Source organism: Sorex araneus, chromosome X, assembly GCF_027595985.1.
Source record: "Sorex araneus isolate mSorAra2 chromosome X, mSorAra2.pri, whole genome shotgun sequence".
NCBI lineage: Eukaryota > Metazoa > Chordata > Mammalia > Eulipotyphla > Soricidae > Sorex > Sorex araneus.
The window spans coordinates 56,784,310-56,803,267 of record NC_073313.1 but is presented as its reverse complement, the minus strand read 5'-3'; the positions used below and the strand labels follow the sequence as shown (position 1 = coordinate 56,803,267).

General features: G+C 38.8%; 1 protein-coding gene across 1 annotated transcript in view; it reads left to right on the top strand.

The window, feature by feature from the left end:
* FAM120C (family with sequence similarity 120C) overlaps positions 1-18,958 on the top strand; it is a 432,369-nt gene that overhangs the window by 140,479 nt on the left and 272,932 nt on the right. The window contains exons 12-13 of the mRNA XM_055123233.1: positions 16,436-16,583; positions 18,155-18,271. Coding sequence (XP_054979208.1) covers positions 16,436-16,583; positions 18,155-18,271 — 265 coding nt within the window. The remainder of the gene's footprint in view (positions 1-16,435; positions 16,584-18,154; positions 18,272-18,958) is intronic.

Here is an 18,958-nt window from a genome sequence, read left to right as displayed (position 1 = left end):
CATTCAAGGCAAAAGTCCAACCTTCTGTACTATCTCTCCTGCCAACTGTACTTTAGTTTAAAAAGTAATTTGTTACTCAGATGTCTGTACTTTTAGTTCTGTAATTTTTCTCTAATCCTTTTAAAAATTTTATGAGGTTTAAATTTTTATTTTGCTTCAAGAATATTTGTAATTTCTCATTGAAGTGTTTTGATGGTAAGCTGTCTTAAAATTTTTATCAGATAATTCCAATATCTAATTTGTCCTAATATTGGGATCTGTTGAATTTGTCTTCATAAAGCATGTGCTCCAGTCCTTTTTATTATCTCCTCAGTAGTTTTTCTCCTTCATTTGTTTGAGGCCCATATTCAGAAGTGACTTCTCCTGCATCTGTGCTCAGGAGCCACTCCTATCATTTCTTGAGGGACCAAATGAGGTGTTAGGGATCACACCATATTTAGTTACATGTAAGTTAAGTATCTTAACCTTGTTCTGCCTCTCTGGCCACTGTTTTGTTCCATTTGTCCTCTGAAGGTATTATTTGTTAGAACCATTTATCTATAGAAAAATAGCAAAAGTGGAATTAATGTATCATATTCCATTATGCATTTTGAGGTTTAGGGGAATACCCAGGACTTATTACTGACTCTCTGCTCAAGATCACTCTTAACGAAGGTTGCAGGATCATATGTTGTGACTGATGTTGAACTGGGGATGACCATGTACAAGACAAGAATCTGAACCCCTGTATTTTCTTTTTGCTCCCCAAACACTAATATTTATGCAAATTTTCTCACATATATAGTTAACAATTTAGGAGTTATTTTTGTCTTGTGATTTTTTAAAATTTTTATTTTTTTAAATTAAATCACCGTGAAAAAAGTTACAAAGCTTTCAGGTTCAAGTCTCAGTCACTCAGTGATCAGATCCCCCTCCCTTAACCAGTGCACATGTTCCACCACCAAGAACCCCAGTATGCCCCCCTCCCACCCCCCACCTCTGTGGCTAATGGTCTTCACTTTATTCCCTCTATACTTTGAATGTATTCAATATTTCAACAGAAAATTATTATTATTTAGAATTTTCCCTTAAGAATCAAACCTGCTGAAAAGGTATCATTTGATAATTTGTTTTCCATTGCTGAGAATGAAGAATGTATGCACTCGCGCGGCCACTGTTGCAGCCGTGCAGTTTTGGATTTCTGATAATTTAGCTCAGTTCAGTTTCATGTGCGGCTGCTTCGGATCTTGTCTGGGCGGAGAGCATGCCGGTAACACCCCCATCCCAAGAACTCCTGCGTGCTATGTCACTGCAAGCTGGTACCTCTGGGTAGTGGGTTCAAGATGATGGCAGTCGCCATGTGGGTGCCACCACTGCTGCTGCTGCTGCCACCCCCCAAAAGAAACGGTGGAGAGAGAAAAACCTTTTCCTTCCCGGGGTGGCATGGAGTTGTAGCTCAGTTCACAGTCTAGATGCATTTCTATAAAAAGCCACTTGGTGCCAAAAGTGGTTAGTAGCCCTCCAAGATTATAGTCTTTAAGGAGCAGAGGAGCCGTTTCTTGTGCGGCTGCTCCTGATCTTGTCTCTGTCTAGTGATTTTATGTGACCACTTCGTCAGTACTTTTTAGAGAAAGGCCCTTGGTGACCAAGAAATAGCTCAAAGGACATGCATTGCATATCCTAGCACTGCATGGTCCCCTGAGCACTCTTGGGAGCAGTCCCCAAGCAACGTGCTGGGAGTTGTTCCTGAGCACCACCAGATACAATTTCATGACCCCAATTAAATTAGGTGTTTACAGATTCTCTCATTTAAATTGGAATTATTTTATTAGATTGTAAATATTTGTTATTTTATTGAGATAAAATTAGATTGCAAGAGTGTAAGAGTATATTTTAGAACAGTATTGCCAAATCACACTTAATTTATGAATGCTAATATTCTTATTCGAAAATCCAGAGGGCCCCTTCTTCCACTCCCACCCCCTTTGTTTTGTGGCCAGATGTTCTCAGGGCTTACTCCTGGCTCTGTGCCCAGAGATCACTCGTAGTGGCCTTTGGGGACCATATTGGATGTCAGGGATCAGACTTGTGTTGACCATGTGCAAGGCAAGAGCCTTATTCAGTGTGCTATTTTTCCAGCCCCCACCTCTCTTAAGTAACTGTCTTCAAATTTAAGTTTAAATTCTGTCTTCAAACTCTACTGCTTTTCGCACTCTTAGATATTGTTTCTCCCTTGCTTTGCTTCTTTAAATGCCACCTGTGAGTGATATCGTTATCAACTTTGTTATTCTCTTTCAGACTTACTTAGCATGACACCCTCTGGTTCCATGCATGCTGCAGCATGCGGAACTTTATCTTTTTTATAGCTGAGTCCATTATTTATATATCCCACAATTTCTTTGCCTACTCATCTGTTATTGGGTACTTAGGTTGCTTCCAGATCTTGGCTGTTGCGAATATTGTATAATGAGCATAGGTATTCATATCTTTTTTGTACTAGTACTTTTATGTTCTTGGGATAGGTACTTAGGAGTGAAATTGCTAGATCATATGGTAGTTCTAATTTTTCCCCCAAATACACATACTGATTTTCCTGCTGTTTATATTCCCAAGAAAAATAATAAGGATTTCTTTTCAACAGTGCTTGTTGTTTCTGGCCTTTTTGTTGCCAGTGTAAAGTGACATATTATTTCAATTTGCATTTCCCTGAAAATAAATAATAATAAGAAATTTTTCCTCTGCCTGTTGGCCATTGATATATCTTTTTTGGAGAAGTATATCTTCAGCTCTTCTCCCCATCTTTATATGGATGTTTATATTTTTGTTGTTTTGTGAGTCCTTTATATGTCTTGGATATTGACATACATATTTGTCAGGTGTATGGTGTGACTATTTTCTCTCATTCAGTATATCCTGTTTCTCTTTTAATGATAGCTTTAATGTATTCTCACTTTTTTCCTTACTAATGGGGTTAATGCATCGAAGATGCCACTAACACCAGTATCATGAAGTATATAACCTATGTTTCTTTTGTGTGTTTTATGAATTTGGGTCTCATGTAGAGCTGAAACTCACATTAATTCCATTATTTTAGTTCATTCTGAGTTGAATTGTGTATAGAACGGGATAATAGTTCAATTTCATTCCTTTTACATGTAACTAGTCCAATTTTTCCAGCACCATTTATTAAACAGACTTCCCTACCTCCAATTTAGGTTTTGTGCTCCTTTGTCATAAAATATTTGTGTATCAGTATTTATCAAAGGACTCTTAGTTTTATTTTTTTAATTTTTTTTTCTTTTTGGGTCACACCCAGCGATGCAAAGGTGTCACTCCTGGCTCATGCACTCAGGAATCACCCTTGGTGGTGCTCAGGGGACCATATGGGATGCTGGGATTTGAACCCGGGTCGGCCGCGTTCAAGGCAAACGCCCTACCCGCTGTGCTATTGCACCAGCCCCTGTTTAAATTTTTTTATTGAGTCACCATGTGGAAAGTTACAAAGTTTTCAGGTTTAAGTCTCAGTTATACAATGCTCGAACACCCATCCCTTCACCAGTGCACGTATTCCACTACCAAGGATCACAGTATAGCTCCATCCCGTCCCCCCATACCCCTAGCCCCCCCACTCTCAGCCCCCCCTCCCGTGTAACTGATAAATTTCGCTTTACTTTCACTTTGATTGCATTCAATATTTCAACAAAACTCGCTATTATTGTTTGGAGAGTCTCCCCCCTAAAGTCGGACCTGCTGAAAAGGAAGCATTTGATAATTTGTTTTCCATTGCTGAGAATGAAGAGGTATGAGGTCCAGTGACCACACTTAGCGGCCTCACGGTTTTGGGTTTCTGTATTTTAATATTTTAGTAACTAAATCCAGAGAAATATCTGCCAGAAATTGCATCACTGCCAGCTTGTACTTCTCAGTTATATTATATTCCACATATGACTGTCTCTTTCTTTCTTACTCATTTCACTCAACGTGATACTTTCCATGTTGATCCATTTATATGCAAATTTCATGACTTCATGTTTTCTGACAGCTATATAGTATTCCATTGTGTATATGTACCAGAGTTTCTTATTTAATTGGCTTTAATATCCATTTTTATTCTTATAACACACTTGTTTAATTATTATAGCTTTATAATACCCAGTTGGAGAATGAAGTTCCACATTTTTTTTTCAGAATCACTTTGGCTTTTTGGGAGGTTCCTGGTTCTACACAAACTATAGAAATGTTTTTCCTGTGTCTTTGAAAAATACCATTGTCGTTTTGGTGGGTATTGCATTGAATCTTCATAATGCTTCTGGCAGGATGGACATTAGCCATTGTTAATTATTCACATTCATGAACATGAAATATTTTCCACTTATTTGTCATGAACATGACATATTTTCCATTTATTTGTATCTTCTGTTTCTTTTAATAGTGACATAGATTTTTGTTTTGTTTTGTTTTGTTTTGTTTTGTTTTTGGGTCACACCCGGCGATGCACAGGGGTTACTCCTGGCTCATACACTCAGGAATTACTCTTGGCGGTTTTTGGGGGACCATATGGGATGCTGGGATTCGAACCCGGTTCGGCCACGTGCAAGGCAAATGCCCTACCCACTGTGATATTGCTCCATCCCCGTGACATAGTTTTTGATATATGTAATCTTTCACATCCATAGTATTTGATGTTTTAGGATGTAATTATGGATGGGCATTTCAAAATTTATTTTCTCTTTTTGTTCATTGTTTAATTCTGTAAGTGAAATCTTTTACCTTGTTTTGTTAGCCTGATAGCTAATTGTAGTGATTTATTTTTTCAATATTTTTGGTGGAGTCTTTTGGGATTTTTATGTATGTTATCATGTCATCTGCAAATAGTCATAGTTTCATTTCTTTTCAAATTTGAATCCTTTTTGTTTCTTTTTGTTGCCTAATTGCTGTGGCTAGGAATTCCAGTACTATGTTCAATAATAGTGGTGAAAGTGGACATCCTTGTATTGTACCAGATGTTGGAGGAAGAGCTTTTAGTTTATCACCATTGAATGTTGTTAGCTTAGAGTTTGTTGTATATGGCCTTTACTCTGTTGAGGTAAGTTTCTTCTATCTGCATTTTTTCAAAAGCATTTGTCCTAAATGGATATTGAATCCTGTTAAGAGCTTTCTTCATCTATTGATTTGATCATATAGTTTTCTCTTTTTTAATGTGGTTGGTATATTAAACTAATTGATTTTAATATGTAAAACATCCTTGCATCCCTGGAATAAATCCCACTGGATTATGATACACAGTCCTTTTAATGTATTGTTAAATTTAGCTTGCTAATACTTTATTGAGGATTTCTTTACTTCCCTATTGACTAGGTATATAGTCCATAATTTTGGGGGAATGCATACACAAGCAGTGCTGGGGCCTGGGGGCCATTCCCATTAAGCCTCTACCCACTTGTATGAATCTGATGGTTTAGTGCTCAGGTTCTGTGGTATAGTGCTTCTTGGTACTGGTGGTGCTTGATTATATCAGAACTCAGAGAACAACAAGGCTATTATATCTAGTGGTGCCAGAGGACCATGTAGTGCCAGATTTTTAAATTCATGCCTCCTTATCCAGTGCTTGTGCTTCGACCCTTATCTCCTTAGGTCTCTCATTTTCTTTTGGGTGTGATGTCTTTGTTTTGAGCATCAGGGTGAAAATTGACTCCTTGTTAGACATCTGTTAGAAATTCTAACATACTTCTGGTTTCTTTTAAAAAATTAATAACTTGTGAAGGATAGTTCATAAGTGAAAGTTTGGTAGAAATCATGTACAGCAGAGATTTTGGTTTTGGTAGACTATTGATATCTGTTTCAGTTTCTTTGCTTTAAATTGTCCTGTTTGCCTTCTTTACTTTTTCTTGGTTTAATACTGGGGAGTTTTAAGGTTCTAAAAATTCATCCATTTTCTTTTACATTTTCCAACTAATGCCAAGAAGTTCATAGGAGTCACTTATTATGCTTTTCATTTCCACGATATCAGTTATTGCTTCCCCCCTTCTGTTTCTGATCCAATTTATTAGGGTTTTCTCTCCTCTTTTCCTTTGCAGTTTTATTCTTTGAAAGACCTAACTCTTGATTTCATTAGGGTTTTTATTATATTGTCGTATATATTTCTTGTTATTTTTACAGTAATTTTTATTATTTTCTTTTTGCTGAAAAAAAAAGATTTTATCCTTTGTGTTTCATTGGTTCCTTAGATGTGAAGCTAGTTTATTTGAGACTTTTCTTTTTCTAGTATTTCTATGAACTTCCCTCTTAGCACTGTTTTTTTTTGCTGTGCCCATATTCTCTGATAGTTTGTGTTTTCATTCTTTTTTTTCTGCCAGGAATTCTTTTTATTTGATTTCTTCATTGAAACAGTGGGTTTTCAGTAGTAATATTTTTAACTCTACAGGCGTTTGAGCTTTTCCAGATTTTTTTATGATGATTTTAGTCTTCATGACTTTTTTGATATTTCTTTTATGTACTGGATGAAGAATATTCTAATTCCAAAACCCAAGAATGTGTGGTTTGGTGATTTTGAAGTCCTTTTTGTGTCTATTAGGTTGATCTTTTCCAACTTCGCATTTAAGGTTGTTGCTTCCTCATTTTTTTCTGTTTTGTTGATCTAGTGGTGAGACTGGGGTAATAAAGTTTCCTTCCACTGGGGCATGAGAGATAGTACAGCATACTTAATACTTGCCTTGTATGTGACTGACCTGGATTCTATCGTGGCATCCCATATGGTCCTTTGAATCCCTCCACAGGTAAGCCCTGAGCCCCTCTGGGTGTGGCCCCAAACAAACATAATAAAAAAGGAAAAATGAAGTTTTCTACTACTACTGTGTTACTGTCAATATCTTTTTAATCATGTTATTTGCCTTATCTCATATAATTCCCCTTCATTTGGTGCATAAATATTAACTTATTTGTGAATGATAAAAGTCCTAGTGAGGGAGCAAAGGGATAATACAGGAATTAAGGCATTTGTGTCTGGCCAGCCCTTGTTTTATCCCCTGTACTGCATATGGTCCCTTGACAATCATTAGGAGTAAACCCTGATCACAGAGCCAGGACTGACTCCTGAGCACCACAAGGTGTGGGACCAAAGCAAAATAAAATTTCACTTTTTGGGGGATCCAACCAGTGGTGCTCAGGGCTCTTTGCTCAGGAATCACTCTTGCCTCAGGGGGCAATATGGGGTGCCAAGGATCCAATCCCAGTCACTGCATGCAAGGAAAGAGTCCTACTCACTGTACTATTGCTCTATATCCCTGCCCTCAATTCTTTAAAGTTGATGTATTGGTTCTTTAATCATCCTTGTCTCTTGTTATAATTTTAGTTAAAAATTACTTTTGTCTGATAAAATTTTGCTCTTTTATGATTGCCTTTAGGATTGTTTTCCAGTTTTTTACTTTGAGCCTGTATTTCTTAGTAACATTAAAGTGAGTCACCTATAAGCAGCAGCAAGCTCCTTCACTGTTGGTGGGAATGCTAACTGGTCCAGCCTTTCTGGAAAACAATATGGACAGTCCTTCAAAAACTAGAAATTGAGCTTCCGTATGACCCTGGCAATACCACTTCAGGGAATATATCCTGAGATGCAAAAAAGCACAGTAAAAAATGACATCTGTACCTATATATTCATTGCAGCACTGTTCAAAATAGCCAAGATATGGAAACAACCTGAGTGCCCTAAAACAGATGACTGGTTAAAGAAACTGTGGTACATCTACACAATGGAATACTATGCAGCTGTTAGGAGAGATGAAGTCATGAAATTTCCTTATAAATGGATAAACATGGAGAGTCTCTTGCTAAGTGAAATGAGTCAGAAAGAGAGGGACAGACATAGAGGGACTGCACTCATTTGTGGAGTATAAAATAACATCACATGAGGCTGACACACAAGGACATTAGATACAAGGGCCAGGGTGATTGTCCCATAGCTGGAAGACTGCTTCATGAGCGGAGGGGAGAAGGCAGATGGAATAGAGAAGGGATCACTAAGAAAATGATAGCTGGAGGAACCAGTTGAGATGAGAGATGCATGCTAAAAGTACATAATGGACCAACATGATGACCTCTCAGTGTTTGTGTTGCAAGCTGTAATGCCCAAAAGTAGAGAGTATGGGGAATATTGTCTGCCACAGAGGCAGGGGGAGGGTGGGAAAAGGGTGGTATACCCGGGATATTGGTGGTGGGGAATGTGCATTGGTGGAGGAATGGGTGTTTGATCATTGTGAGATTGTAACCCAAACATGAAAGCTTTTAACTATCTCATGGTGATTCAATAAAATTTTAAAAAAAAATTAAAGAAGATTCACAGATGCATATATGAAATGCACAAAGATTCAAGTTCATTCCCCCTCATCTCCCCAGAATCTGTCAGATATAGGCATGGAGGTTCCAAGCGCCACTGGGCCTTAGTGGTAGGCCCTATATTGCTGGGCTCTAGCATTGAATCCTCTAGCTTTATTGGCCAAGTATCACTGGGACTGGCCCCAGGCTCTCAGAGCACTGCTTTGGAATCACATCACACCCCAAATACAGAAAGCTGGATTTTGTTTTCCAGTCCATTTGGATACTCTGTGCCTTTTGTTTGTTGTGTTTAGGGCACAGAAATTTTATGATAATATTGAAATAAAGTAATATATTACCATTTTTCTCTGTGTATTTCTCAGTTTTATAAAGGTAGTCTTTGGATTTTTTAAATCTAGTTTTATTTTCTCCCCATATTCTTTGATATCTGTCTAGAGCATAGTGATCAGATTTATTTACTATTATTATTTATTTCTTCTAAGTATTATTGTCTTTAGAGTACCATATAGCTGACATTAAGTGTTCTAAGGCTAGTACGTTTTGATAAGATGTTTAATTCAAAGGAAGTAAGTCTCTTGGGCTGGGGAGATAGCTTAATATACTGGAGTACATAGTTGCACGCAGAAGGTCTGGTTTGATCCCCGGCAACACAAGTTGTCTGAGCTCCAGTTTAAGTGACCCTCAAGTACCATGCTGACAGTAGCTCCTAAACATAACTAGCTGTGGCCAATCCCCGCCTTCCCCATCAAGTAACTCTCAAGTTCATTGCAAAAGACCCAGTTCTTATCATTATTTCCCACATTTGATTTTTTGTACCTTAACTAAATCTAATTGGGAATTATTTGTCTTTTATAGATTATTAAGTTTGCTTTGCACTGATAGTTGAATATCCATAAATTTCCTTAATTGTTGTTGTTTATCTAGAATAGCTTTTTATAATTCCTTTCAGTTTTAGTAATTACCCACTTAATATATCCTATTTTGCTTTTGTTTTGGGGTCACATCTAGCTGTGCTCAGGTCTTACTCCTGTTCCCAGAGATTACTCATGTCGGGCACATGGGACCAGATGAGCTCCAAGATTTTAAACCTGGGTCAGCCACATTCAAGGAAAGCACCTTACCTCCTCTGCTGTCTCTTCCGCCCGTGAATAGCATATTTATGGCTGGGGATCATTTTATTCAACATGCTGACATTATGCCATTCCCTTTTGGCATGTAGCTCCACTTGATAAATCTGCTGTGTTAATTACAGGGGTTTATATATGACCTTGATTTTTACCTGTTTCCCCATAAGACTGCTTTTCTTTTCCTCTGACAGGTTTCTATCTATATCTTTAGTTTTTGCGAGTTTAATTATAATGTCTCTTGGTGTTTCCTGTTGGTGCTTCCATATTTGTATTTGTTTGAAACTTCCTTCTTGGGTTCTGAAATTTTTCAGTTAATTTTCCCTTTTATTTCTGGCTTTTTGGGTCACACCCGGTAATGCACAGGGGTTACACCTGGCTTTGCATTCTGGAATTATTCCTGGTGGTGCTTGGGAGACCAGATGGTATGCTGGGAATTGAACCCAGGTAGGCTGCGTGCAAGTTAACGCCCTACCTGCTGTACTATCGCTCCAGCCCCATATTGGTTTTTCTTAAACCAATAATTTCCCTCATTTTCATCTTTTTCTGGAACTCCTATGTTGTGAATGTTTTTTCTTTTTATGTGATCCCAAATATTTATTTGCTCATTTTTAGATTATTTTCTTTTTCTGTTCTTTTTTGGGGCTAGAGTGATAGCACAGCAGTAGGGCGTTTGCCTTGCATGTGGATGATCTGGGTTCGATTCCTCTGCTCCTCTCAGAGAGCCTGGCAAGCTACTGAGAGTATCTCACACACACGGCATAGCCTGGTAAGCTACCTGTGGTGTATTCTTTATGCCAAAAACAGTAACAAGTCTCACAATGGAGACGTTACTAGTGCCTGCTCGAACAAATTGATGCGTAGTGGGGTGACAGTGACAGTTCTTTTTTCATGGTTTCTTCTCTCTCATTCTTTGTCTCACTCATTCAGTCCTCTGCTTTTGACGTTTTGATGGTGAGCACCTCTATTAGTATTTAACGCTCAGTAATCTGAGATTAGGGATCCAAGATTGTATATATCTGAATGACTGCTGGAATTTTGCTGTAACAAGTGTTCTACAGAAGCACTGACACCAATGTCTAGCAGAGCTGTGCTCAGAGACCCTGTGTTCACAATTTCTGGCACCAAACAGTGGTGTCAAAGTTTAGCAGGTGTGGACAATGATTTTGGTTTATGGTTGTGAATAGCAACTGTCATGCGAAGTTATTCGGATATTTGTGTTTGCCAGTGACTGGCACTGACCTGGAATTTCAGGTGCAAACAGACATGTAAAGTGTGGTATGATGTTAAATTGCTTCTTTATTTGCAATCCTTTGGCACCAAGTTTGACCCATATTGCTACAACCAAATGTTGAGAATAGTAAATGCACCACAGGTTTTTGTAGTCTCAAATTGTTTTATTGTGATCATACAGGCCTCTGCATTGCTAGGTAACTGCACGGGAGACAGACTTACGATGATACTGTGGTCTCAGTCATCATGCATGTCTTCCAAGGTTGATTAGGGCCACAATAGAGTCACCTTAAGTGCCTGTGATTTGGGCATTTCCAGACTGCTTTTTTTTCTTTTTTTCTTTTTTTCACTCTTGGCTCATGCACTCAGGAATTACTACTGGTAGTGCTCGGCGAACAATATGGGATGCTGGGAATTGAACCCGGGTCAGCCACGTGTAAGGCAAATGCCCTACCCATTGTGCTATTGCTCCAGCCCCCGGACTGCTTTCTTACAGTAGTTGTTTCTTTGAACTTTCTGGTTGCAGTCAGATCCGAACTCTGTTGACCTGAGTCTATGTGCCTGGGCTTAAGCAGATGTCTCTCAAAGCCCAGTTTTTCACCCTTAGTTTTGGATATGTAGTTGCCATTTCAAGATTGGTAAAATCTTGAGTAATTTGCCCTCAGGATGTCTCTAAGAGAATTAAGGATGGCGTGTCCCAGTAAGGTTGTAAGAAGCAACTTAGGTGAAATCTGCTGGAGATTCAGATCTTTGAATATCTTAGTTTTTTAATTACTCTTCCACCGTTCTCTTGTTGTGAGTAGAATTTATGGAGGAACGAATGCGATAGTACAGCAGATAGGGTATTTGCCTTGCCCACAGCTGACATGGATTCAATCCTTAATATCCTTTATAGTCCCTTGAGCACAACAAGGAGTAATTCTTTTTTAATTTTTTAATTTTTATAGAGTTGTTCATAATAATTTATTACATTCAGTCTTCCAACACAATCCCACCACCATTATTTCGAATTTTCCACCACTACCCAAGTCTGCTCCTGGGGAACAGTTATTCCCCAACATGCCTGGACTTGGTGCATACCAGGTCCAGGCATGATCCTTGCTGTGGGGTGAAGGAGGACTAGTGCATGGAGAAACCCCTCCAGGATCAGTTAATCACAGCTCACTTTGTTGCCAAATACGCACGTTTTTATAGAGGGTCTCGTCTTACAGGAAGGTCCAATCACATAGACCTTAGCACTATTGGCCTATTACCTTTTCCTCTCTGCTTTGCCTGGGTCCAATCCCCTTCAGGGCTACATGTTGTGGTTAGAATGACTTGCTAAAGATGTACATGATGGTTTCTGAATTCTAGGCATACTATACTAGGGGGTTGAGTGAGGCTCAAGGCCAGACAACTGGTGCAGATACCCTGTTTTTGCTAACTTTGCCCAGTTACTCCCTCTTGTGAGCCTTTACTTCAGGACTGCCTCACAAGATAGGGTTTTATCTGCTGTAGTGCCCGTCACCCTTCTCCACGACTGCCCCAAAGCCAGATCCTAAATACTTTATTTTGTATTGCTTGTTATGAATAATCTGCTAAGAATGATCCAAAAGAAGTTTCCTTATAAGAAAATGTGTGAAGATTGTTGTATTTCACCCTGGAGACATTAAGCTTTTGTATAAGAGTTTACTAACATGTTGTTACAGGTTGAGTCTTTTGTGCTCATATATTTTTTTGATTGAGATTGGTTACCTTCTACTTTATGCTTCGTCCAATGTGGTGTTCTACTCCGGGTACGTCAGTGGTATACACAGTATAAGATATCACTACAGGAATTCTAAAATTTTAAATAGAGTGATAGAGCTGGAGTTAAATTTTTAACTGGATGGTGACTTTGGGGGCTGGGGGGCATGTCTGCAGCCTGTGGCTCTTTTCCAAGAGTTATTTGTGCGTCTCTGGGTCATGGTTGTTAATGAGCTTATATGGTACCAGAGGCAGTTCATGGGCGTGATTGCTAGGATCCTTGAAGGGTAGAACAGGTAGATGGGGTAAGGTCGTCCATTCCTGACTCCATGAGAGCCTAAAGATTTCAGTCACAAATCCTGCATGCCTGTTTTTTTTGTTTTGTTTTTCGCAGAATCATTCTTATGTGTGAGGCTCATTATTAGCATGTGGATATTGGCTGTGAGCTTGGCAGTGATTGGGTTCTGGAGATTTTCCACTCCAGAACCAGGAGTAACACCTAAGTATCACCTGGTGTTGCAACGTATGTTGCAGTAAGGTTTGGTTAAACAGTCTGAAGCATTTAAGATATGCACACGAAAAAATAATATGCTTTCTGGCAGGATCACATAACTGTCTCCGGAGTTTTCTGTGCTGTTGCCTGCCGGAGAGCAGCCTGTTCATTCAGCCCTCTTTTATTAACTAGGTTGATGTTTTAACCAATGATATTCAGCCACATAGGCAGAATATGCAAATTAATGTAACACTATCAAAGTCAGTTACACAGCCAGAAGTATAGTCAGTTAAAGTAATAGTAACAGAAAAATGATGTTTACATCCAAACCTATCTAGGCCTGAGATTATGGGATGTTGTACACCAATAACATGATTTGGCCCACAAACCATAAAAAAGTAGAGTTTATTGGGTTATTAAGTTTGACTTAACCAACCCTGCCTTTCAAAGCAAAGTTCCTCATGCCTTAGCATCTTATAGATCTCTGCTTAAATTTGGTTGTTCCTCCAGTCTTCCTCTGTGCTGCCTTGGATTCTGTGCTGCAGCATTTAGCTCTATAAATTGGGTTCCTTTTAGGGGGAGAGTGTATGGGCTCGCCTAGGTTCTTTTCCCTGTGTCTCACACAGAATACTGCATTTATTCCCGTCGTTTGTGTGTATAGATTTTGTCATAATCATAAGAGAATGTTGTAGTGCCCCTATTGCCCATTTTACAGTCGTAGCCCTGCCTATTCCCAGTTTTATTTTTAATTGTTGATCTACCTTCACATTCACTAGATGAAAAGCTGAAATTTGCTTTTGTCACAAACTGGAAGTCTGTCCTTTCATAATCATATTGATTTGACCCTATAAACTATATCTGATTAGAATTAACCAAATTGATCCATTTTCACATTATTTTAATTTTTTGTTCTACTTTTACATTTCGGCCTCCCATGCCTACTGTCTAACCCCTATTGAGTTTGTTAATTAACAGGTACATCTTGAGTGAGAACTGGTTTTTATTTTTAATTTTCATTTATTTGAGTTTCAGGTGGTACTCTTTTCTCTGTGTTTAAGGATGACTCCTGGCATACTTGCAGCACCATGTGGTGCTGGAGATCAAACCGAGGCCTCCTGCATGGGAAGCATGTACTCAGCCCATTGAACGATCTTTCTGATATCTTGAGTGGGAACTGTTTACTAGAAAATTTATTTAACTATATAATATAAAAAAAGCAAGATAAAATTGACCAAGCATACCCACTGATAAAATATATCACATGGGACTAGTGAGGTAATTCAGAAGTAGGGTACTTGCCTTGAATGTATTAGACCATAGATTTGATATTAGACCATAGCACCACAAAGAAATTTTTTTCACTAAGGTCCATCTCTGGCAGGGTTTTTGGTTCACTCCTACTACTTTGTGATGTTTGCCAAATAAATACAATGTGACTTCCATTTTATTTTATTTTTTATTTTATTTTTTTAGTGAATCACCATGAGATACAGTTACAGACTTACAAACTTTCATGCTTATGTTTCAGTCATACAATGATCGAGTACCCATCCCTCCACCAGTGCCTATTCTCCACCACCAATGTTCCCAGTATCCCTCCCACCACCACCACCCCACTCCCCCCGATCCCTGCCTTTTGTGGCAGGTAGATTCCCTTTTACTCTCTCTCTCTCCTTTAGGCTGTTGTGCTCTGCAATGCAGATATTCAGTGGCCATCCTGTTCGGTTTATAGTGAACTTTTGGTACTCATCTCCCATCCCGAGCGGGTCCTCCAAGTGTCTTTTGCTTGGTGGTCCCTTCTCTCTCTGAGCTGCCTTTACCCCCAGCTTGTGAGGCTGGCTTCAAAGCCATGGAGCAATCCTCGTATTCCTTATTTCTGCTATTCTTGGGTGTACTATACAGCTTTATAGTATTTCATTTTATGGATGTACCAAAGTTTCTTTAACCAGTCATCTGTTCTCGGGCACTCAGTTTTTTCCAGATTCTGGCTATTGTAAATAGTGCTGCAATGAACATACGAGTGCAGATGTCATTTATACTATACTTTTTTGCATCCCCGGGGTATATTTCCAAAAGTGGTATTGATGGGTCAAATGGCAGCTCAGTTTCTACTTTTTTGAGAAACATCCATATTGTTTTCCAAAAGGGCTGGACTAGTTAGCATTCCCCAGCAGTGAAGGAGGGTCCCTTTCTCACCACATCCACACCAGCACTGGTTGCTTTTGTTCTTTTGCATCTGGGGCAGCCTCTGTGGTGTGAAATGAACAGAAACTTTCTTTTTTTAAAATTTTATTTTATTGAATCACCATGTGGAAAATTACAATGCTTTCAGGCTTAAGTCTTAGTCATACAATGCTGAAACAACCATCCCTTCACCAGTGCCCATATCCCACCACCGAAGACAAAAAAAAAAAGTACACCTCCCATTTGGCCCCCCCGCCCCCCCCCCGCCTTGTAACTGATAAATTTCACTTTACTTTCTATTTACTTTGGTTACATTCAATATTTCAACACAAACCTCACCATTATTATTAGGAGCACCCCACTAGAGTCAGACCTGTTGTGAAGAGAAATGAGGTTGCGCGGCCGCAGTAGCGGCTGCGCGGTTTTGTATTTCTGTACCTTCACAACTAAGTCCAGGGAGATTTCTTCCGGATATTAGATTATTGCAAGCTTGTAAACCCCATCTGTGGTCGTCATAATATGGCGGTCCCCATACCCTTCATGCCCGGGAAGGGACAGGTGAGAGAGAGAAATACCTTTCCCCTCCTGGGCAGGCATGGGGTCGCGTCTTAGTTCTCTGGTTGGAGACATTTTGCAAGGAGCTGCCCATGTTGAATTTGGTTCAGCTGGGTCTGGATTCACGCTTGTGCAGCTGCTGGGGAGCCGCAGGTGCGTGCGGCCCCCGGGGTCACATCTCGGCCATATACAGAAACTTTCTCAAAGAAGAAATCCTAATGGTCAAAAGGCACATGAGAAAATGCTCTACATCACTAATCATCAGGGAGATGCAGATCAAAACAACAATGAGATATCATCTCACACCACAGTGACTTCCATTTTAAATAACTGAGATGTAATCATAGACCGTGTAATATACCTGTTTTACTTGTACAGTTAATGGCTTTTATTTTATATTCTCACAGTGTCATCATTTTTTTAGATATTTTGCTATTTTCTTTCTTAAAACTTATTATTTTTATAATTGAAAATTTTTCTTAGAACTATATCATGAGGATGAGGGCTGGAGAGCTAGTACAGTGGGTAGGATGCTTGCCTTGCACAAAACTAACCCAGGTTGTATCCTCAGCATCCCATGTAGTTCTATGAGACCTTTCAGGAGTAATTCCTGAATACAGAGCCAAGAGTAGCTCCTGAACATGAACTGGGTGTGGCTCCAAAACAAATCATAAAAGAATTTTACCTTTAGGATGAATTATTTATAGCCATAAAGGAATTTTAGAGATTAACTCTGATCTGGATTAAATATTGGGCTTTGAAAACCAGAATATAATATAATCTGAGAAATTGAATATTTTATAATTACTAGTTTGGATGACGAGGGGGTAGTTATGAAAGAAAACACCAACACACCTGATTGCCCGAGTGGAAATGGCAAACATGATCGGATCAAACAAAGAAGAGCTTCTTGTCTTCGACCAGAGAAGGGGACCAAATTTCAACTTACTGTCCTTCAGGTCAGTGTGTCAGTATGTTTGGGTTAAGACTGTCTGTGGAGGTCTGGAATGTTTGAGAGAGATGATAAAGAATTTTGTGAATATCCCTCTCTGTTGACTTTTTGTTCAAAAAGTTTTTTTAATGAATTCTTTAATACGAATGTTATGTCGAGCCAGACAAGTAGTATGGTCTTAGGTATTTGCCTTGCATGTGGCTGGTTTTTTTCCCCTGACACCACATGTGGTCCCTTGAGCACTGCCAAGAGTGATCCCTGATCTTTGATTCTGGAGTGAGCCTTGAACACAGTTGGGTATGGCATCCCAACATCCTCTCCCCCTTGTCCACTAAAAAAGAATGTTACGTATATTGATTAGGGGAATCACTGGAATTTACTGTACTATATGGTAATTTGCTGTACTATATGCTAAGTACAGTAAAACCTTTGCTTTCTTCATTTTTTTGCATGCTGGAGCCCCAGATTTGATCACTGGCAGTGCATAATACCTTGAATATGAGGGACTGAAGAATAACTGAGAAAAAGAAAATGAAAAGTTATTATATTACTCATGGCAGCTCCCAGTAATATTTCAGGTTTTTTACATATATGTATAAAATATTATGTTACTAAGATAGTAATAATTTAAGTAACATTGCCAAAAAATTACTGCATTCTTTTATGTCAGATAACACAAATGTTATACATTCATTTCATCATTTAAAATCTTCAATAATCCTATATGGTGGGGGGGGGGGTAATGGACTCATCTTTATGGGTGCCAATAAAGAAGGTGAAAGTTTCTCTAAAGTTTTTAAACTGGTAGATATGAATCTATATCAGACTTTAAAGTCCATATCTTTAATCAACATAGCATATATTTTAGATTAATGATTAGATCTGTCTTTGTAATTTTTACATTCTGACTTTTAATATATTATATATATTTCCTACGCTATTAATTTGTGAGTTATGTTATTTTAAATGTATTTGTAGAGCTTGTAAAACTATAATTATTACTTTTCCTTTTCTTTTAGATTGTTTCTTTCTGCCCATCTTTCTTTTTTCGTTCTCTTTGTATCTGTCACTGAAGGATGCATACTGAACAAAATTCTCTGTATATATTTTCTTATATATTTTTTTTCTTTGCTTATTTTCTTACAGAGTTCTAAAAATAAAATTAGTGGGTAATCGAGTATGAAGTTTCTAAATACACCTTTCTAGATTGCTGTCCATAAAGTTTGGACCTGTTTACATTTCCACTACTATTGGATTTTCTTTTGCATCTAAAGAATCAGTTTGTGGTTTTAAGATAAATTTGGAAATGAATGATTTAGATATTTCTGTGGTGGCTGTTGTAACTGTTTTTCCCCTTTAGGAATTGAATGATTTATATCTTTCTGCAGTGACTGTTGTAACTGATTTTGCCTTTTTGTAAAAGAATCTGTTCCATTTTCTTTTCCCCAGAACTAACATTTTGACAAATAAGCTTTATATTTAAAAAATTTTTCATTTATTATGTATGAGTTCATTTAGATGTTTCCTGCACAATTTGCAAAAAGAAGACTGACATATTGGTAAAATGTTTGTACCCAGGTGTCAACCTCTGGAGACAACATGGTTGAGTGTCAACTGGAGACACACAACAACAAGATGGTCACCTTCAAGTTCGATGTTGATGGTGATGCACCAGAAGATATTGTAGACTATATGGTAAGTACAGTAAAACCTTTGCTTTCTTCAATAAGATGACTTTTCTGGAACAGACAACAAAATAAGAAATAAGTAATTGTGGCTGCATCAAATTAAAAAGTTTCTGCACAGCAAAAGGAAATCAAACTGTAATTAAAAGACTTCCTAATGAATGGGAGAAAATATTTACACATAGCATATCACATAAAGGGCTGATTTCCAAGATATATAAAGCACTCATAGAACTCAATTATAGAACAATCCAATGACTCCATTCACAAATGGGGGGGGGAGGTGAACTCTCCCAAAGAAGCTATAAAAATAGGCATATGAAAATATGCTCAGTATCACTCGTGACAGCATGCCTGGCTGTCTTCCCCAGGGCCCCTCAGAGGGATGGGCTCCAGCTTCCCTCCCCGCTCTGAGCAGCACTACCAGCGGCCTAAAACCTCCGGAGCCTAGCCATAGTCATGCTCAAGGCCCCTCTCCATACATTCAGACGAGCCTCATGCATGAAGGTACCGGTAGAGGAACCCAGGTGTGTGGTGGGACCTGGGGCTGAGACCTCCAAGCCTGCTCGGATCGGGGCTGGGCCTCCTCTGCCCAGATTTCCCATTTCCCAGTAGCTGGGTGGTCACACTCTAGGGACACACCCAGTAGCTAGGTCGTCACATCCCAGCACCTTGGAATCCGATCAACGGCCAGCAT